The sequence below is a fragment of the Pipistrellus kuhlii genome, unplaced genomic scaffold, assembly GCF_014108245.1.
Source record: "Pipistrellus kuhlii isolate mPipKuh1 unplaced genomic scaffold, mPipKuh1.p scaffold_m20_p_9, whole genome shotgun sequence".
NCBI lineage: Eukaryota > Metazoa > Chordata > Mammalia > Chiroptera > Vespertilionidae > Pipistrellus > Pipistrellus kuhlii.
In genome coordinates, this window is record NW_023425595.1 from 21,910,521 (window position 1) to 21,931,846 (window position 21,326).

Here is a 21,326-nt window from a genome sequence, read left to right on the forward strand (position 1 = left end):
GGCCCTTACAACGTTCTGTACTTGTCCGATTCATTTTACCAGACTGTGAGCCTCTGCAGGGCAGGTTCTGAGCTTTCATTCAGATTGAGGCACTCACGTGCCCACCTCATGGCCGACTAGAGGGAAGGATATTGGACTTGGAAAACTGGGGAAATTGTCTATTCAGCTCAGTGCTTGGTCCCCAAAGTGCAGGCCTGGGTGAATGCCCCCAACACTCACAGGAATCAGTGAGAAAGTGTGCGCCACATGTACCATTCTTTACATTTCAGGTTAAAATATAGACATATCTCTTGGGAGTCTCATTCTAGGGAAGCTGGGACTACGCTAGAAAGAGAAGAAAAAGAACCTGGATTCACTCCCAGCTTTTCCCTCCTCCCAGCTCTGTACCATTGGGCACATTATGTAAACCTGATCCCTCAGTTTCCCCATATGTAAAATGGGGGTGCTGGCACCTGTTTCTAGGGTTGCTGTGAGGATGAAGTGGTGAATAGCAACAACTTCGCTCCGTGCCTGGCATGAGGACACATACATCGCGTCCTAGTCCCCTCCCTTCTCCCCGAGTGATTAACATGTCAGTTAACAGCCTCCCCTTATTACAGCTCCCTCGTGGGCCTCACTGTGGGGGCTGAAAGATGCTCTTCCTGCCTTGAAGTCCCACTGGGAGAAAAGACTTACACAGGAGCTGATTAGAGAGGGAGCGAGTCCATTATACGGGCTAATTGGGCAGCACAGACAATGGTGCAAACCGGATTAGGGCAGAGAGGGCTCACTGCGGGCCTGGTCCCCAGAGAGCCCGAGGATGCGCTTTCCCCCAGATAAATGACAGCCTTTGCAACCCTGGAAGCAATCAAGGCAGGAGACGCCACAGATAAGCTTATCTGGGCTGTGGCCACACGGTTGGAATTTGTGAGCTTGGATTTTTTCATCCTGCTCACGTTACCAGCTTGTCCATATATCACAGCTATCTGATGGTCTGGGCACCCAACGTAGGGTTGAGTTGAGAGAATGAAGTGAGGCCACAGAGACTGGAGACTAGTGATGAGATATCTATCAGGTCTCCAGTCAGAAAAGAACTCCCTCATTTCCTCAGGCTTCTTTCCACCCCCATTTTCGGTGCACCCTGGTTTTCCTGAGAAGAAAGCGTTTATCAGAGCCATAGCCGGTGATCACAGTATGCGGCACGGTCATTAAGAATATGGAGCCTCGGAGTCAAACGAATCTATTTTCTCTGCTGCTTGCCGGCTCTGTGACTTTGGGCAGGTTACTTAGCCTCTCTGCGCCTCACTTCCTTTGTAAAGAGGGGGCAGTCAAAACACGCCTTCTTCGAGGGGATGCTCTGAGCTTTAAAATAGATAGCACTGTCCCAGTGCTTATCACAGTGCTTAGAACAGCTCAATCAGTGTTCGCTGGTTTCAGTATCGTTTCCGTGAGATCTGCTTGAAAGCAGAGCAGATTCTTTTTCCCCAAATGTGCCTGTCAGAGTACACATCTCATGGGCAGGAGGCCGCTGCTGAGAGGTTGAGAGGTGGCCTGAGGCCTAAGAAAGAACACCAGCAAAATTGGTACCAAAATCAGGTCACCTCACTCAGTATTTCGAAAAACAAAAACAAAACAAAAAAACACATTTACTAGAATCTACAACGTGCAATGCATTTTATATCTCAGTCCACTAAGTTCATTTATTCCTTGATAAACAAGAGAAACAATTTCACACACAAAATTACATATCTTGACCACACTGACTTGGTTTTTTTTGTTGTTTTGTTTTGTTTTTGTTGTTTTTGTTTTTGGTTTTGGTTTTGGTTTTGGTTTTGTTTCAGTGCATTTGCAATTCACTTATTTCAGATCCACTTACTGGGTCTCATTCCACCGTTTGGAAACAATGTAGGAAACGATTATGACCTTGGAAAAGTCTTTCTCCCTAGCTGAGCTTTAGTTTTCCCAACTATAAGCCAATCTTGGTGCCAGCCAGCATCACTGCTGCTCTGATCATGCCAGGAACATTGGTGAAGCCCTTGCTATTTGGGAAGGTGCCCATCCAGCTTCCGGAGAGGCAGAGATTGAGAACAGCAGTGTGTACCCCAAGGAAGCCACTTGGGGGACACTGGGACACTGGGAATGGGTGGGAGCGTGGGGATTGCTTCTCCCCAAAGACCCAGGGTGATGGAGAGAAAGTCAATGGAGAAGAAGTAACGGGTGCTCTTTCCCTCCCATTTGTGCCCCAGCAGCCTTCCTGACAACGAGACGGGAGAGGACGCCAGGTACAACCTTGGAACTGAGTTGGAAGCCGGTCGGTCTGGATAAAGGAAGGGTCTGGGTGTGGGGCATGCCGGGAGGTAGGGGGGGGCTGTGCTTATGGTGGTGAGTATACTGATTGTAGATTCAGGGGTGTGCCACCTACATAATTTCAGAGGCCTTCTCAACGAAAACAAAATCTGGTTCTTGGGGAGAGAGAAACCTTAGACATTACAATGACTTGTGACCGTGTATACGAACAGATATACAGTATACCTGTGGGATTAAAATCTCCCGGTGGATAGAGCCAGAAAGTAGGTTTGTGGTTGCCACTGGGTTGCGGGGGGGGGGGGAGAGTCAGGAAGGGAGCAACTACTAATGGGTACAGAGTTTATTTAAGGGTGATGAGAATGTTCAGGAATTAGATTGGGGTGATGGTTGTACAACCTTGTGAGTTAAAAACAAAACAAACAAACAAACAGACAAAAACACCACAGAATTGGATAAGAAATGTGTTCAAGAAAGGACAATTAGAAAACATTTGTCTAAAATGGCCCTAGGGGGTGATCCTGAGAAAAAAGGTTGAGAAACACGGCTATACAGAGAGGAGGTGGGTATCTCCAGACCAGACAAAAAAATGTGGTCTTGCTGCCTTACGGTCTTATCTAAAAAATCAAAATAAAACCAATTAATGGTTTTACTCTCAAAACTCTCCCTTACCTCACCTCTCCCAAGAACATTCATACACACACACCGAGGTGGTGGGAAGTCAGGATTGGAAAGAGTGACTCAGCTATGGGGGTTTAAGGTCTGGCCTTTGCTCCCTAACACGAGGCTTTCACGTCCCTGTCTTTCTCTGTCCTTTCTCCCACCTTGTCCCCAAGTGCCAGGCTGTGATGACAGGCCCGGCCTCTCTAGCCACAGAGACAATAGTTCTTGAGCCAAAAATCAGGCCTCGTGGTATGTGACAAGTACGCTTGTGCAGATGAGAATAACAGGACAGCATAGTTGGTGCTGGAGCAGGTCAGGTCAGTCCAGGGCCCATGGGCACCGCAGCTGCCCGGGTCTCTCGGGGCAGATCCCAGATTCCTCTGTCGTCTTCTGAGAGGACCACATGCGGCTGCAAATCACACCTTCTCAGTTCTCTCGGTGCCACCTGAGTTTCACCAGCCTTGGGTTCCCACTCACAAACGGCAGGCAACACTGTCACCTGCCCAGCCATGCCTGGCTGCAGCCAGACAGCACTCCCTGTCCCAGCTGTTGGTGCAGCTGTGTCAGCCTGAGTCCTTGGCTAGTGCACTTGAGCTCTGATGCAGAGGCTCCACCTGATGGAGGAGCCACATGTTGTCCTCTTACTCTTCCGATGCAAGACGTCCCCTTCCCCCATGAGCCCACACCAATGGCGCCTTCCCTCCCTTCTCCCCTTTACCCTTCCCCGGGGGACCCTCCTCACATACCCACATGGATTCTGGACACTACTGGGATTCCAGCAGTGCATGGATGTGACCCCCCTGGATGGCCACACCCCACTCCACACCCCTCCGTGCAGCATTTGTGGCTGCAGACGTGGTCACAGGGATGATAAAGACCCTCATGCTGGGTTTGAGGGAACTCGAAATGTCTGCGGAGGGCACAGTCCGCTCACGTGAGCCCTGACGGTGTGTCTTTCTTCCCCTGCTGCAGCCCAGAGCGGGAGCCAGCAGCCGAGGCAGACGTCAGGTACTGTGTCCCAGGAGCACTGTCCTCCAGGGCGGCTTCCTCAGGGGGGTCTCAGGCCGAGGAGAACACGGAGGGCAGGCCCCGGGAAGGAGCCATATGGGGCTCTGTGCCCACGGGGTGGTTTAGAGGCCACGGTGCATCAAACTGCTCCTTCCCACCAGGTCAGAATATATTTTAATTGATTTCAGAGAGAAGAGGGAGAGGGAGAGAGAGATAGGAACACCAATGATGAGAGAGAATCATTGATCGGCTGCCTCCCACACCTCCCACATTGGGGATCGAGCCTGTAACCCCGAGAATTGAACCATAACCTCCCGGTTCATAGGTCGATGCTCAACCGCTGAGCCACATTGGCTGGGCCCCACCAGGTCATTTTTATCTGAAGCTCATCTTTTCCTTTCTTTTTTAATTTGGGGGGTCTTCACAAGTTGCATCGTACTAAGTGTGGTTTCCTTGGCTCTACTTCCTTTAAAAGTTCCATTTGGAGAGTTCCCTGCTAATGTCCAAGTTGAATGGTTTGAGAGCTATTCAGTGAAGGGGAAACCAGGGGCCCAGTGTTGGCATGGTTCCGTCCTGGCTCGGTGTAGGACTCAGGAAGGGGTACACACTGCAGGGGTGGCGCATGTAACATGTAGGGCAGGGAAGGGCCAAGGTCCCCCTAGTCAGCAAACACCCAACACACAAGCCTGCCTCAGACCCTGGGGAAGGAGCCGTCACCAGGGGCCACACAGAGCAGATTTTCAGCCAAATGTACCTACCACCGTAGCACCGCCCCAATCTCCTGCTCTGGCCTAAGCCATCACCTGGACAAGTGCCTCTGAGAATGAGCCCTGAAAATGCCTCCCTACTCCCACCCTGCTTTTCCCAGGAAGAGAGGCCCCGTGGCCTATGCTTCTCAGAAACCGTGGCTGCTAAATGCCACCGTGGAGGAGAACATCACCTTTGAGAGTCCCTTCAACAAACAGCGGTAAAAGCCTCTAAGAGGGAGGTGGGCTGGGGGGGAGGGGAAGAAATTAATCATGGGCAGCATGAGCTACCTGCACCAGCCCTCTGCCCGGACCTCTGCCCTGCCCCTCCATCCATCCCCCACACCCAGCCGTCCATCTCCAGCCGGCTAAGCTGGATTCCAGCTTGGTCCATACGGTCCATCTGGAAACAATTCAGTGTGCCCGGGCATCAGGCAGCCCAACTCCCGTGTGAGAGGGTAGGAGGTGAGGGAGGTACGGGAGACCTGCTGCCCTCTACTGTGGCTGGTGGGATGGCCAGCCCAGCTCCCCAGGAGTCTCTGTGCTCATGATTCCCTACCCCCAGCTCCTCAGCCTGTGCACTCCTTTCCCTCCAGTGAACAATAACCACCAACACTGATTGAGCTCTTACTAGACCCAGTGCCACACTCTCTGTACACGTGACTTCCTCTAATGCTCACAACAATCCCAGTAGGCAGGTACTATTCTCATTCTCCCTTTGCAGGTGAGGAAACCAGGGCTCAGAAAGCTTAGTAACTGGCCCCAGGCCACCCAGCCAATAAGTGACAAAATGGGTCTCATATCCAAGGCTGCCTGATCCCCAAGAGCATGTCACCCAGACACTTGGATGCCTCCTCTTGCACTCTGGCTGGCACCTGCTAGGTGAAGAGCTGGCCCGAGAAGTATGAGAGGAGCAGGCTGGGCAAATATTTGACCAGCCATTAGCATCCCTACCTAAACCAACCAGCAGTAATTTTCCCTGACAGCGCCCCAAGCGAGGGCCCTGGCTGTCACTTTTCCCACTGCACAGGTGCCCTGGGCCCTCTCTTGTCACTTCTGTTGCATATTTGCTGCCATCTAATTTCATCCTTCAAATATTTAACTTGCTCCAGGCCCGTGTAACGTGCCGCCCTCAGCTTTTTCTAAGCTCACATGGTGTTTGCTTGCACCCAAGTATGAGACCCATTAAAGCCATTGCTCACCCTGGCACAGCTGCCCGGAGGCTAATGACCCTCTGCCAGTGCTCGGGCCCCACTCTGGTCAGGCTGAGCAGCTGTGTGCCCGCCCCACCCCACTCCAGGTACAAGATGGTTCTCGAAGCCTGCTCCCTGCAGCCGGATATCGACATCCTGCCCCATGGAGACCAGACCCAGATTGGGGAACGGGTTAGTAGAGCCTCCAAGGGGTTTTCTCAAAGCTGAGGATCTCAACCTCCCCCACTCCCCACCCATCACCACCAGGCCCCAGGTCCTTGCCATGGAGAACAGGTACCTGGGAAATAAGAGAGGGTGAAGCTGCAGCACTTCCTGCAATGGGGACAAAATCATCTCCTTGAACCCAGGCTGGTGGCTGTCTGTGGCAAGTTTTCAGCCTTGCTTGGTGCAGAAAGCTTAGCACCTTCCCACGCTGGAGATGACTGGCATCTCCTTCATTCAGGCCCCGAGGATATACAGGGAGTTCCCACAGCACAATACTAGGCCTAGGGTTATGCTCTTTCTGTTCACTCCATAGGCAGGGCCCCTCCTCCACAGCTTAGTCACAGGATTCTCCAGGGGCCGTCCTCCTTGTGTATAATGAAACCCCTACATCCTCTGTCTTGGTTTTCGCACGTCAGATGGTCCCTAGCACCTCTATGATGACTCATCTAAGACTTGGAGATTATATGCCCCACTTCCCACTGAATTCAGTGAGCACATAAAGTGCCTTCTCTGTGCACAGTGAGGAGAGACAAAGAGATGGACGGAGCTAGGCTTCTATCCCAGGAGCTCACAATCGAGTAGGTTCGAGGAAAGTCTCTCCTGAAGGGCTAGGAGGGCATGACCTTTCTTCCCCTTTGGTGACAGGGCATCAACCTGTCCGGTGGTCAGCGCCAGCGAATCAGCGTGGCCCGAGCCCTCTACCAGCATACCAACGTCGTCTTCCTGGTGAGTGCACCAGCCAGCACCTCCCTCAGGGCCCTCGTGTCTGGCTTGCCTCCCTGGCTCATTGCCTACACACACACCTATACACACATGCCAACACACACACCATCACCATCACCATCACCATCACCAGGAGCAAACTTCTCCTGCCAGAGATATTACTTATTCATCTTATTAATGGGGAAACTGAGACAAGGATAGTGCAAGTGACCCACTGTAACCATGAGGGAAGGCAAGTGGAGAGCCCAACCTATCAGGACGTACTTAGCCTGACTATGAGAATGACGAGTACATTGAATGTGTGCTGCCACTTCCCATCTTGTGCCCACAACAGACATTGCTAGTTGATCACAGAATTTTTTCCCACAGGAACTTAACTTGTCCTCAGAATCCTTCTCATCACAGTGTTCTGGGTAACCACTAGCCATCAGACATGAGATCAAACTTCTTAGCTATCCCTGTTCTACTTCATGCCAAGTTCTTTGTTAGGTGCCGTGGTTGATACTGAAAAACCACTGGCCTGAAAGGTGCAGATAGGGAGGCAGAGCTCATCTATACTCCAGAGCCACAGCCCAGCTGAGAGTCAACTTTTGTGGCACCGACTGCGAGGAGCCTTGTCCAGGAAGACAACTGTGAGAATTAGAGTAATCAGGGAAGGCTTCCTGAAGGAAGGCCTTGAAGTGTATGTCAATTAAACAAAAGGAAAGAGGGGGCCATTTAGAGAGAGAATTAGAAGAGGAACCTCGGGCCTCTGACCCCAGCTTTAATCTCTCTTCTCCACAACACACATAAACACTCCCTGCTAAACACATGTCACTATGTAAGGTTCACACTCTGTAACTGACTCACATACAGCACTTCACAAAGTCCTAGCTCACTCAGGATCCCATGTGGACTTTAAACAACCTTGTTAGAGAGAAGTAAAGTGGATATTTTAGTTGATTTCAGCAAACTTTATTAAGGAACTACTCTGTATCAGGCACAGGGAGGTCTCAGTTTTCTTTTGGAAGAAGGGAGATCTCAGTTCTTAGGGGCCTCATGTACATAACTATCAGCTCTGGCTTTGAGCAGGGTACCGCTGGAACAGAGAGGAGGGCAAGCTAGGTGTGGGAGTCAGGAAAGGACACAGGAAGAGCCAGTGCTTGGGTGAAACACTGAAGGATGAGTAGGAATTCCCCTGGCAGACAAAAGCACATCAGACTCCAGGCAGAGGGAACAGTGTAAACAAAGGCCTGGAATCACAAGTTCCCTGGAAACCTGAAGTGTGGAGAACTTGGGCAAGACAGATGAGCAGTGAAAGGAAGACTAAGCAGGTTAGCCTGGGTTCCCACGCTAAGAAATTCAGGCTTCATAGACTATGGGGAACCACTATTTGAGAATGATCACTGATAACAGCCCCATTTTTAAGATGAGGCAACTGAGGCCTAGAGAGCTGAGGGATATTGTCCAAGGCCACACAGCGAATTATCCCTGAGACCAAAGCTGATATAACTCTGCTGGTTTTTGTACTCACTGTGACCCCCTCCCTTTACACTTGCCCCTACCTTCTCCTCTCTGTCCAGGATGACCCCTTCTCAGCTCTGGATGTCCACCTGAGTGACCACCTGATGCAGGCCGGGATCCTTGAGCTGCTCAGAGACGATAAGAGGACAGTGGTCCTAGTGACCCACAAACTGCAATACCTGCCACATGCAGACTGGGTGAGGGGCCACAGGGACATCAAGCTGCAGGAGGGTGAGATGGGAGAGGCAGTCTGACATCTTACAAGAAGTTAATGAGATGTCTCATAGCAGTGTCTGAGGGCCACCAAGCAGAAGAGATCAGCACTGGATGGCTTCGTGCAGACTGGGCAGATCAGGGAGACCTACATAGCCCAAGGGTTTGCTGTCACCTAGAGCTGCAGGCATTGCCCATCCTAGCCTGGGTACCACAAGGGCTGGCACTGAGACATCTCAGAAATAGTAGACATTCAGTCCCTACCTTCTGCATCCTGCTCAATTAAATATCTCATCCCCTTGGCCTTTGGGATGCCAACTGGACGGGAAAACCAGCTTCCTGTCATCCAGTCGGTCAGATTCAAGTTGATTTTACTCTTTTCCCTCTTTGTGCCTTAGTTTCCCCATCTGGAAACAAACAATAGCAGTAGTAATAGGACTTCCATATTATTGGTGAAATGCAATTTTGTAAATCCAGAGTTTAACTAAATCTGCATACCCATCAACATCTACCTTAGTTTTTAAGATGGAAATCAGGTGACTTTTGACATCTGGGCCTTGCCTAAACCCTACTCAGAGCTGCCCCTGAAAATTGAGGTCCACCCTAAGCTTCAGGTCTGCCTGTGCCAATTAGCCCTTCTATTTTCCCCTAACTAAGTCTCCCTTCTACATGTAGCAAGACCCTCCCTCCATTATGAAAAAGGGGGGAAAGTCCAAATTAAAAAAAAAAAAAAGCTATTAAAACAGGTGCAGGTTCATGTCTGAGTTTCCATGGTGACCTTGACGAGAGATCGCAGGACAATCCTTAATCCAAAGAAGAGAAGCATGGAGGTGCCTGGTTTATTGGCAAATCAGTGGATAGGACTCCCAGCACCCCTCCCTAAGCCCCGTGGGGGAGTTTGGGGGTAAAAGGAGCAAGGGTAGGTGTCTAAATTAATCATGAGTCCATGTGAGTGTGAAACACTGAGTATCACAAATAAAATAAGTTTTATTGATTACAAAGAGGTGTGGCCACACATTTAAGCCAGCAGGTGCTTTGCCAAAGCTGGTGGAATCTCTCATCTAAGGGTAGAGTGCAATGAGCCCACTAAGTGTACAAAAACAGCTGCCACGGTTGCCTTGCAGATAATCAGGCAGCTTGACCAGAATGCACGAAGTTGCTCTGCAAACCCTCCTATTAACCATGGGCAACCATGGAGAATTACTCCCCAGATGTACAAAAGCCTAAGTCCTGGGAGTGTATTGGTGAGGGTAGGTTATCACTACCAGCTTGCTGATGAGGGAAAACCAAAGGCCATTTGTGGTGGGGAAAGGATGTATATGTCCACCTCTGAATGCTCAGTCTGGCAAGGTGTGACCTCCACTCCATATCCCCGGGCAGCCCTCAGCAGGGTTTGTTACTGCCTTTCCAGATCATCGCCATGAAGGACGGCACCATCCAGAGGGAGGGCACACTCAAGGACTTCCAGAGGTCTGAGTGCCAGCTCTTTGAACACTGGAAGACCCTCATGAATCGGCAGGATCAAGAGCTGGAGAAGGTGGGTATCTCCTTGGACCAAGCATCCGCCCCCTGAGAAGAATGTTCTGCTAGACCTAACCTCATAAAGGCCTTCCTGCCCTCGCTGATCCCAGGAAACCCCCCAAAGGACAGATGCAAGAGCGGAGTATAAACTTGCTCCTATCAGAAAATGAGCAGTATTTGTGCCCACTACCCAAGGCAGAATCAGGAGGATGCCCTCCCTTTATCCTGAGATAGTCAGATACCATTTACTTCACAGAGTTTCAGAAAATCAATTCAAACTAGCCAAGCAAAAAAATAAAAATAAAAAAGATAGGATTTATGGATTTATTGACTCATGAAACCAGAAAGTCCAAGTTATAGCTCTATCTATAACTTCAGATAGAGCTGGATCCAGGCAGTTAAACAGTGTCACCAGGGATCTGTTTCTCCCCATCCCTTGGCTCTGCTCCCCTCAAAATTGACTTCATTCCCATGGTAACAGTGAGGGCCATTGGCAGTTTCAGGCTTACATTCTCACAGATCAACAGCTGTCAGAGAGTGCCTCTTTCAGGATTGTTTAGCAAAAGTCCCAGGACTGACTCTCATTGGTCAATTTGGTCACGTGCTCACCTCTGAACAAATCATTGTGGCCAAGGATATAGAATATTGGCCAGTATGGTGTCATATGCCCACCCTTGGAGCCAGGGAGAATTGCCAGCTCTCTCATATCACAGAGACTAAGAATAAGGGAGAGGTGTCTCTCCCAGGAACTTTGGGCTACTGTTAGAGAATGGAGAAGGCAGTAGGGGGGTTAAGGAGTAGGGAGGCTGTAGTTGGTCAATGGAGGGTATAAGGGGATATATGTAATACTTTCAACAATAAAGAATAATTTTTTTTAAAGATAGAAAGAGAGAAGGCAGTACAAACATGCGTCCCTCTAAACCCTTCTAGAGGCAGGGGCAACCTGGAAATTGACACTGTTCATTACCAGGGCTGGATGCCCCCACATCTTCTCTTTTCCCCTCTGCACACCTGAGGACATTGTCTTTCAGGAAACCATTGTGGAGAGAAAAGTCCCAGAGCCACCCCAGGGCCTGCCCCGGGCCATGTCCTCAAGAGATGGCCTCCTACTGGATGAGGAAGAGGAAGAAGGTACAGACAGTGGGACTGGGAGTGAAATCATGGCCTGAGGTCTAAGGTTTGAGGTCCTGAGGGTGGTAAGATAGGATGCCTTTGATTCTACCCTTTCCCCTCTGTGTACCTGAGTCTTCCCATCTGTAAGTGGGGAGAGCATGCCCCTTGCACCACCCTCAGATGTGAAGCCACAGGGCGTGTTCTGTGGCCTGCAGAGGAGGCAGCCGAGAGTGAGGAGGAGGACAACCTGTCGTCGGTGCTGCACCAGCGAGCCAAGATCCCATGGAGAGCCTGCGCCAAGTACTTGTCATCTGCGGGCATCCTGCTCCTGTCGCTGCTCATCTTCTCCCAGCTGCTCAAGCACATGGTCTTGGTGGCCATTGATTACTGGCTGGCCAAGTGGACAGACAGTGCCCTGACTCTGAGCCCCATGGCCAGGAACTGCTCCCTCAGCCAGGTGGGGCCAGCAGCCTCAGGGCAAGGGCCAGGGTTGGAGGGAAGTTAGGAGTAGAGGGGGCTGAACCATAGACACCCCTAGGACTCTGCCTCATTTTCTGCCTGGCCCAGGAATGCTCCCTTGACCAGACCGTTTACGCCATGGTGTTCACGGTGCTCTGCAGCCTGGGCATCATGCTCTGCCTGGTCACCTCTGTCACAGTAGAGTGGACGGGGCTAAAGGTGGCCAAGAAGTTGCACCGCAGCCTGCTGAACCGGATCATCCTGGCTCCCATGAGGTACCTCTCCCCCCCACCATTCTGAGGCTGTAGGCAAGTCACTAGTATGTGAGCCTCAGTTGTCCCATCTATAAAATGGGGATATACAATCTCTGTCACAAGCTGTTGGGCATGATTCAAGGAGCCTCAAATATTTGTAAAGGTGTCCTCCTCAGGAGAGAAAAAAGAGGGAAACGGGCATTTATTCAGCCAGACACAGTGCTAGGCATTTTACATGGCTCACTCATCTAATTTTCTCAACAGTCTTCCAAAGTGAGGGTCTGCAGGCTCTGTAAACATTAGTTTCCCTTCCCTAGGCAGGTTCCACCTGCTTGTCTCCAATCATGGGTTCAGCTCTCCTCTGTCCTCCCTCCACCAGCCTGCAGGTTCTGACACTGGGCACATGGTGTAGCTGCTCTAATCTTCTGTAATGACATGGATAAAAACTCCAAATACCACTTGGTTATAAAAGAAGTCGCTGCCCAGCTGGCTAGCCAATTCGGCTTAAGAATCCACAGGCCAACAGGTCATCTGGCCCCACCCTTGTCAATTCCAGACCTCACCATCTGACTCCATATTTACTTTGCAGCCACTCTGTGGCCCAGAGAGGTGTCCTCAAAGTTTATATAACCTCTGTTGGTCTCAGATCTGGGGGGTCTGAAATACTCCGGTTGGGGTTAGGCTGGCTCTGTGTCACAGCTAGAGTGATGACAGACAGGCCTTGCAGGGTCAGCCAGCTGACAAGCTGTCCCCAGAGCCCTGTTCCCCTGACTGGTTGTCCCTTGGAGAGGACTCTATGTCCCGGGGAGGACAGCTGCTGAGTGTGTCAGGCCTGGGGAGCAGCTGAGGAAGGTGGCAGTGGTCACACATGTGCTTGATAGTAAGAGAGGCCAGCGAGGGGCCAGCACCCGTTTGGACTGCTGCGGGAATTCTCAGGGACTCAGGCCAGATGGCTACAGACCTGCAGAGGTTAGACTCAGGGATGACTCCAGAGACATCAAAATGAAGGAAATATCTACCCTCATTCAATAATCAGTGAACAAATGAGGTCCTTCTTCTGGTTGCCTCTTAGGTTTTTTGAGACCACGCCCCTCGGAAGCATCCTGAACAGATTCTCATCTGATTGTAATACCATCGACCAGGTACACGGGACTGTGACCCAATCCTCCAGTTCGGAGAGAGGCCAGGCCCCTGTCTGTTGCTGGCTTCCCCAGATCGTGTGACCTGGGCCCTGGGGGAGGAACCCAGTGGGCCCCAATCTGTTTATAATGCTGCCCACAGCCCCTATGAGGCCCTCATAATAAGGCTGAGCGAGAAAACACATCCGGTTGGCTTCCATCCAAGAGCCCCCTGGCTCACTCTAGGAATGTTCCAACATATTCTAAACCAAGGTGACTGATTTTTAAAATATATATATCTTTTTATTGATTTAGAAAGGAAGAGAGCAGGAATGAGAGATAAAAACATCAATGATGAGAAAGAATCATTGATTGGCTGACTCCTGCACACCCCACACTGTGAAACAAGCCCAAAACCCGGGCGTATGCCCTGACCAGGAATCCAACCATGACCTCCTGGTTCATAGGTCGATGCTCAACCACTGAGCCACACTGGCTGGCCCAAGGTGACTGGTTTTGTGGAGAGAATATTTCTTTTGATTCAGCCTGTGTTCTTTATTTACCATTGCACAAGATAGTGAGAAGGCCAAGTGCTGCCTCCTGCCCTCAGGGAACTCACAGTGTAGCTGGAGAGATAAGACGCGTGCCTATAATAGTGTGACAGAGCAAAACCTGGCAGCAAGTAACTCACTAAAGGTCATCAAAAATGGAAACTCCCCTCCCTCTCCCACATCTCCCTCCCTCAGCACATCCCATCCACGCTGGAGTGCCTGAGCCGCTCCACCCTGCTCTGTGTCTCCGCCCTGGCCGTCATCTCCTACGTGACACCTGTGTTCCTCGTGGCCCTCCTGCCCCTGGCCATCGTGTGCTACTTCATCCAGAAGTACTTCCGGGTGGCGTCCAGGTGACGGCATCATTTGTCAACCTCCGAGATTGGGGGTGGGGAGGGGGTGGGAGGTGCTTTGCAATGGGCAGTTTGGTACCCTTGTTATAAGTCTTTATCATAAAAGTAGTAGAGTCTTGTTCCCTGTGAAAAGGAAAACAGACATGAAGGAAATGAAGTATTCATATTCCACTATCCCAGTGGTCAGCAAACTCATTAGTCAACTGAGTCAAATATCAACAGTACAACGATTGAAATTTCTCTTTTTTAAAACTTAAACTTCTTCTAATGCCACTTCTTCAAAATGGACTCGCCCAGGCTGTGGTATTTTGTGGAAGAGCCACACTCAAGGGGCCAAAGAGCCGCATGTGGCTCGAGAGCTGCCGTTTTCCAACCACAGAACTATCCTAATATAAGCAAGTGTCAGCACACAGGCTGCAGCTAATACCTGGACTGTCTCCTTGGGAGCTACGGTCAGGAATGGAACTGCTAGATCAGGGAGGTATATGCATGCTTATGCCCTTCATTCATGTGGACAAAATGAGTCTCAGGAGGGTTGTATGAGTCCAGTGACCAGGCAGATGGCCAGCGCGTGAAGTCAGAGGGCACCTGATGTGAGGGGTGCTATGGTAACCACACATCTCAGCCTGTGGGTCAGGAGCCTCTGCACCAGGGAGCCAGCCACTCACCACCAGCCTCCTGATCACATTTGCCCTCAGGGGCCTTGGAGCCACACATACCTCTTTTCTCCTTAAAATTTTCTAAGAACATTCCCTAGGGATTTTTTTCTGGGAACGACTCTATTTAAATCCTAGATTCAAAGAATCGTAGGGACAATTTTAAAGAACCTCTAGGCCAGCGTTTCTCAAGATGCCAATGGCAACCTAGCCATGAGTCCTGAAATCAGTATCACAGATTATAACCAGCATTTACAAAGAAAAGAAATAAAACAGAAAGTATCGAACCATATTCACATAGTAACAGTAAGCTTTGTTTGGGCGGCATGGGGGTGTGTTATGATACAAAAAGTATTTCTTACTATGGGTGATGGTGAGAAAGATTAAGTACCTTTCCCAAGTGCAAAGGTTGCTTAAAAACTGGAGGCAGAATGCTGATAGCAATAGTAATAATTAAATTTAGGTACATTTCAGCTTCAATTACCTTGACCAAAGGATCAAGACTTGTATAAATTGCGTTTTGTCTGTTTGGTCTAGAATGCCCTGGTACCCACAATGTACCCATAGCACACTGACAGTCACAAAACACGGTGACTGTTTAAACACTACAAGCTGTTCCACAGAGTGCATTTCCTCTGCCAGGGTAACTGCCCTGTTCCCCAGCACCCGCTGTGGCCCTGGAGGAAAGCTGCTTTCTGCACCCCAGCCTGTCAAGGTGCAGCTGTGGAGAGCAGGAGCAATTATGTTTCCATGGGAACTGCTGGCCTTTCCCCCTCTAGGAAATCTTTGGCGTCTGACCTGACCTGAGATGTGCTGAAATCTATTGTGATTACTGGGGAGGGACAGGAAGCTTTTGAGTTGCCTTTCTGTTCCTTGGACCAGCTGCCTCTGGTTCAGGTGGTTCACCTGTGCAAGGGAACTAACCGCGTCTGCACAGCCTCCCTGCAGAGGGAGGCTATGCAGCAGCAGCAGCAGCCCAGGGACAAAGGCATAGAGGACGGGTAGGTGATGCCCAGGATAGCAGTGACTGTGCCAACATGCTGGTTAAGCACTTTACTTAACACGAGCTGTCCAGTCCTCACAACTGCTTGATGGGGTGGTATCATTGACTGGTGAGAGACTGAGCTCTAGAGAGGCAAAGCCACTTGCCCACATGGTCAAAGGGGTGGAGCTGGGATGCAGACCCAGGCTGAGCCCGCAGCCTGTCCTCCTAACCATCCCTCTCTGCTCCCCTGGCACAGGGACCTGCAGCAGCTGGATGACACCACCCAGCTCCCCCTGCTCTCACACTTTGCTGAAACTGTGGAAGGCCTCATCACCATCCGGGCCTTCAGGTATCAGATTCATCCCCGGGGAGGGGCGGGGAAAAGGTAGGGAAAGTTGCGGGTGGGGGAGGCCAGGTCACAGGTAATGAGGTTCAGATCTCAGGGCTCCACTTAGGAAGGCCCAGGGCATACACCTCCCAGCCCTGCCTCAAACCCCAAGGCTCAGATGAGGTCTCCCAGAGGGCCAGGACAGGTGGGCTCCACTGTATAATCCAGAGAGGAAACCTGAGTCCCACAGCCAAGCCTGGACCCCCTGTGACCTAAGGCAGAATTTCAGAACAAACAAGGCTGGGACAAGTACTCACATATCAATGCTAGAAAGGACCTTACATCATATGGGCAAGCATGAGGCCATCTTTGAAAATCTCCTAGCTCTGGCCGGTGTTGTTCAGTGGATAGCCATCAGCCTGCACACCAAAGGATCATAGGTTAGATTCACAGTCAATAGCATGTACCTTCTGTAAGCCAAACACTGTCGAGTTCTTTCTATGCCCATCTCATTCACTCTGCCCTGCATTCCAAGGCAGTGACAGTAATTATCCCCATTTCTCAGACAAGAAAATTGAGGCTCAGAGAGCTTATGTTACTGTTCTGTTGTAAAGCCAGTTGAAGCCCAGGCTTGAATCTGCTCATTCATTCAATATCCTTTACTGAGCATGCACTATGTGCTAAGCCCCATGCCAGGCACTAAAAAAGAGATGAGTCAGATGAGCCCTTGACCTGGAGGCCCTTACAGTCCAGACTTTGAACAGGCCAGGACCAACCATCTGACAGGTATTCTGAAAGCACCTGGCAGGACATAGCTGTGGGAGCACACAAGGGGAGGGCAGTCATGGAAGACTTCATAGAGAAGGTGGCAGTGGAGCTAGGACTCAAAAGGTAGACAGAATTCACCAGGTTGGAGGAAAGTTCTGAAATCTTCAGTGCCCCTGCCATCATCTTGCTACCCTGAATTGTGAAGTTGGGTGAATTGGAGCATTGAGGCTTCCTGGGGAGTGGAGGGACTGCTATATTCGTCTCTGACTGGTCTATTAGGGCATCTCTCCTCCAGCCAGACAGGTCAGACACCCCTGGCCCAGATAGTGGGGCTCTGGTATTTAAGCCTCAACTGGAGAGTGAAGCCAGGTTATTTTTAGGATGGCATAGCTGTGCAGGGTGTGACGGGAGCCATGCAACACCAAGCCCTGTGGCCAAGAGTAACCCTAGGGCCCAAGGACCAGCTGGGAGGGTCCAAGGAGGTTGACATCTTCTCCCCTGGCCCCCAAGGTCCAGCTGCAGCCCTGGGAGAGATGCCCGGGCCCCTGGTGTTCACACCCTGGGGCATCTGGGGCCAGTGGGAGAGCCTCTTGGGGGTCTTGTCCGAGTAAAACTGAGTTCCACTCCAGTCTTGGCTCTGCTCCCTGGTCATCCCCTGCAAGCCTGTGCTTTCTCCTGTCCAGATGCTCCTTGGAGCCTGGCACATGACTCTAGGGTCTCCTCCCTCCCCCCTTCTCAAGCCCAAACTTCCCCAGTTCTTTCAACTTCCAGACCCCTCCACACCCCTGGGCCTACCCTCCACTCTAGATATTGGTGATGTCTGTCTTACAACTGGTGTCCTGAAGGCTTGAGGCTGGGCCTAGAGCAGCCAGACCCTCTCAGTGGGATCCGGGTAAATCCCAGCAACCTGTAACTAGCCCCAGACCAAGCCTGTGGTCGGCCAGGGAACCAGCTGCCCAGCGAGGTGCTCTTCCCCCACTCTGTCCCCCCCTTTCCCCCCGCCCTGAATTGCACTCACACAGTGAATGGTTTTTAAATAAATGAATGAAGAACTTTATGATCATCCCTTGGATGTGTTTAATTCATTGGCTTCTGCCCAGCAGCCCGCACTGTTGAGAGCTGAGTAGCATTTATTGATCGTACACTTGCCAAGTGCCAGGCCCAGCACTAAGCACTGTACCTGTGCTATCACAGAAACTCTGCACCCAGAGTTACTGCAGCCCCCTACTGAGATGAAGAGAAGAGGCCCAGAGAGGCTGAGGAAACAATTCGAGGCTACACAGACAGTGGTCACTGGTTCTAGATTTGGAACCCAGGCCTGTCTGACCTGGTTTTTCAAGGAGGCCCTGCTTTTTCCCAAAAAACCTTTCAGGAGTACTCAGCACTGGGCTCAGAGGTCGTGGCAGTCCCTGTAGGAACTATTACCATCTGATGAGGAAACTGAGTCTTCTATCTACACACACAGCCTGTGAGGAGTGGGCTGGACTCCAACCTGGGTCCACATGGCCCCAAAGCTGGGGCTCTTTCCACCATCACACACCTGCCCTAGAAGCTGACACACCCTCACACCCTCACCCCGCAGACGGTCACACACCCTGTGGACTCCCGTCGCACACACCTGCACTTTCACATGCCCCTCTGGCACACACACTTGTTCGAGCACATACACTTGAGACGTAGGGTTTCACGCCCGCCTCAACCACATCACCTCACCACATCCACCTTTGCTGCGCAAATGCACGCTCCTTGCCTCAGAGACTCCCTTTACCCTCCTCACACACAGAGTTCATCACAGGCCCTCCACCCAGAAATAACGAAGCAGAACAAACACCTTCCAGGAATGAAAAGCCAGTGCCTTCCGAGGCTTGTCTGGAGTCCCTCTGAGCCCCTCACTGCATCCCCGGGACCAGCGCTGAAGCCACTTTCATTCATTCCATTACTCACCATCAAACAAGTGCCCAAGCCAGCCAGGTCTGAGGGGGGGCCAAGGAGAGTGATGCCAGGAGCCCAGGCTGGTCAGAAAGAGGCATAGTAACCCCATGGAGGGAAGTGATGACGGCACAAGGGCAGGAAAGAAGCCACCCAAGTTCCTTGTACAGAGAGGTCTCATCTGCCTTAGAGCGTCAGGGCAGGTTCCCACAGTCTGTGTTAACCAAGGCTATTGCCTCAGACCATCATCCTCCCTCCAGGTACGAGGCCCGGTTCCAGCAGAAGCTCCTCGAATACACGGACTCTAACAACATCGCCTCCCTCTTCCTCACGGCTGCCAACAGATGGCTAGAAGTCCGCATGGCAAGTGCCACCCACCCCCAATCCGGGCCCAGGACAGGGGGTTCTGATAGGGGTGTGGAGCTCTGCAGAGCCAGGGCCAAACATGGACCGGAGGGTGGGAAGAGTGTGGAATACCACCAGCTCATGTGCACACACAGGGGGGTGGGGGTGGGGGTCTTCGAGATATCCTGCCTCTCCCAGCCCAGATGGTCCTCCCAGTGTCTGACCGAAACCCCCTCTTCCCCCTGTTATTGCCTGGGGACTGGGAATCTGAGGTGTGTGTGTGTGAATAGTGGGAATAGGTGTGTATTGAACTGTGATGAGTGTGTGTATGAAGTGAGTCATGTGATACTTACGTTGTGTACATGTGTGGGAGCATAGCTGTGTGCACGCTGTCTCCTGGGGCTCCAGCCTTCCAAGCCTCCTGTGTGTGCTGACATTTACCTGAGTTTGGGGCCGAGGTTGAGTCTCAGCTGAGCTTCTCTCTGCTCTGAAGGGGCGGGGGGAAGTCACTGTGGCTTCAGCCCCCAAGGGCCCAAGCCAGCCCCGTCCCTCCACAGGAGTACATTGGTGCATGTGTGGTCCTCATCGCGGCCGTGACCTCCATCTCCAACTCCCTGCACAGGGGGCTCTCTGCCGGCCTGGTGGGCCTGGGCCTCACCTACGCCCTCATGGTGAGTGGCAGTGGCTAAGACAGGGGAGGGATCAGAAACCACATACAGGGAATCCCAGGGCACCTCTCCCACAAGAGACACCCCCGGGTCTTACCCAACCTGTTTTGGGTCTGATGCCGGAAGGATCATGCAGGCAGGAGAGCCCACGCCCCAGATGGATGATGGATGAGGAACTCCTGTGTCTCTGGGAAGGGCCATCTGAACAGCCAGCCAGTGGGCAGCAAAAGATATTGGGGTAGAGAGGGTAGCCCCTCCTCAGCCACAAGAAGAGCATCCTGGTGGCCAGGGATAGACCACGTGGCCACAGACTGTGACCAGCTCACTCCCCACAGGTCTCCAACTACCTCAACTGGATGGTGAGGAACCTGGCGGACATGGAGATCCAGCTGGGGGCCGTGAAGCGCATCCACGGGCTCCTGAAAACTGAGGCAGAGAGCTACGAGGGGCTGCTGGGTGAGGGGTGCAGGAGGGCTTCTGGGGAGAGGGCCAGGAGAGAGCCTAGGGGTAGGGTACTCCTGGATACCAGCTGTGGCCCTTGCCTGGTGGCTGACCCCCAGTCTGGCCCCCAGCACCCTCGCTGATCCCCAAGAACTGGCCGGACCAAGGGAAGATCCAAATCCAGAACCTGAGTGTGCGCTACGACAGCTCCCTGAAGCCCGTGCTGAAGCACGTCAACGCCCTCATCTCCCCAGGACAGAAGGTCAGGGCGGAGGGCGCCGGCCGGGCCACCCACAGAGTCACCTCGGGGCCCTCTGGGGCCCTTCAGTTCTCACACCCATGCAGAGCCCCCAGGCCCCTCACCTGACAGGGCTCAGCCCACCTCTCCCCTGCCTCCCTCTCCCCTTCTCCTCCTGCGGCCCTCACTCACTCACCAAGGAGGGCACCTCAGACTCCCCTGGTTACAGCAGCTTTGTCAGCACTGCAAGTGGTCAGACTGTCCCAGGGCACTGGCCCCTGAGCTTCAGAGCAGGGGCCTAGGGGCAGAGTGTGAGGCCACCCTTGTCCCGGGGAGGGAACCCCCGGCTGGCTCTCTGCCCTTACTCTCTGACTGATTCCCTCTTCCTCACTCCCACTCTGCTCTCTCTGCCACTGCCCCTCTCCTTCCATCTTTTCGTCACCATCTCTGTCTCTGTCTTCGTTCTTTACTGTCGTTTCTGTTGGTACCCAAGGGCCAGGAAGCAATGCGGACAGAGATGGCTCCAGTTTAAGGTGGGATGCACAGACACATCCTGCACACCTCACGCAGCTACCCAGGCCTCCTGCCACCCCCATGCACAGGGGGACACACTAGTGCCCCCACCTCTCCTGCAGCAAGTACCGGGCACAGCCCGGCCCACGCCCAGGCCCTGGCCAATGGGCATCTACGCCTGCACTTGCTCGCGGGTCCCCATGGGAGCCCCCTCTTGACCCACTGCAGGACACAAGTCCAACTACGGGGCCCAGCCCTGGCCAAGCGGAAGCTGGTGAGAAAGCCGGGACAAGGAGATGCGCAGTGACCTCCCAGTGCACACCCCCACAGCTAGCACCAGAGGCTCTCGGCACTCCCAGGCTCCCAGCGCCCTCACAGCTTACCCGCCCCTCTCTTTCCAGATTGGGATCTGTGGCCGCACCGGCAGTGGGAAGTCCTCCTTCTCTCTCGCCTTCTTCCGCATGGTGGACATGTTTGAAGGTGAGTGGTATGGCCGGCCATCAGATGAAACCGCAGGCCTGGCGTGTGG

At 52.3% G+C, this 21,326-nt stretch overlaps 1 protein-coding gene across 10 annotated transcripts in view; it reads left to right on the plus strand.

The window, feature by feature from the left end:
• The window catches only part of ABCC8 (ATP binding cassette subfamily C member 8), a 71,306-nt gene that overhangs the window by 47,041 nt on the left and 2,939 nt on the right, over window positions 1-21,326 (plus strand). For 3 of the 10 annotated variants that reach the window (XM_036427535.2, XM_036427536.2, XM_036427540.2), the window contains exons 17-34: window positions 2,226-2,261; window positions 3,919-3,954; window positions 4,823-4,921; window positions 6,001-6,085; window positions 6,764-6,844; window positions 8,404-8,541; window positions 9,969-10,094; window positions 11,110-11,209; window positions 11,407-11,648; window positions 11,759-11,925; window positions 12,977-13,046; window positions 13,769-13,926; window positions 15,824-15,916; window positions 18,853-18,955; window positions 19,495-19,608; window positions 19,941-20,061; window positions 20,166-20,308; window positions 21,199-21,277. In XM_036427535.2, coding sequence (XP_036283428.1) covers window positions 2,226-2,261; window positions 3,919-3,954; window positions 4,823-4,921; window positions 6,001-6,085; window positions 6,764-6,844; window positions 8,404-8,541; window positions 9,969-10,094; window positions 11,110-11,209; window positions 11,407-11,648; window positions 11,759-11,925; window positions 12,977-13,046; window positions 13,769-13,926; window positions 15,824-15,916; window positions 18,853-18,955; window positions 19,495-19,608; window positions 19,941-20,061; window positions 20,166-20,308; window positions 21,199-21,277 — 1,991 coding nt within the window. Of the gene's footprint in view, window positions 1-2,225; window positions 2,262-3,918; window positions 3,955-4,822; window positions 4,922-6,000; window positions 6,086-6,763; window positions 6,845-8,403; window positions 8,542-9,968; window positions 10,095-11,109; window positions 11,210-11,406; window positions 11,649-11,758; window positions 11,926-12,976; window positions 13,047-13,768; window positions 13,927-15,823; window positions 15,917-18,852; window positions 18,956-19,494; window positions 19,609-19,940; window positions 20,062-20,165; window positions 20,309-20,777; window positions 20,818-21,198; window positions 21,278-21,326 lie in introns of all 10 variants that reach the window. The other 7 variants (XM_036427539.2, XM_036427541.2, XM_036427543.2 and 4 more) reach the window with 4 other exon arrangements.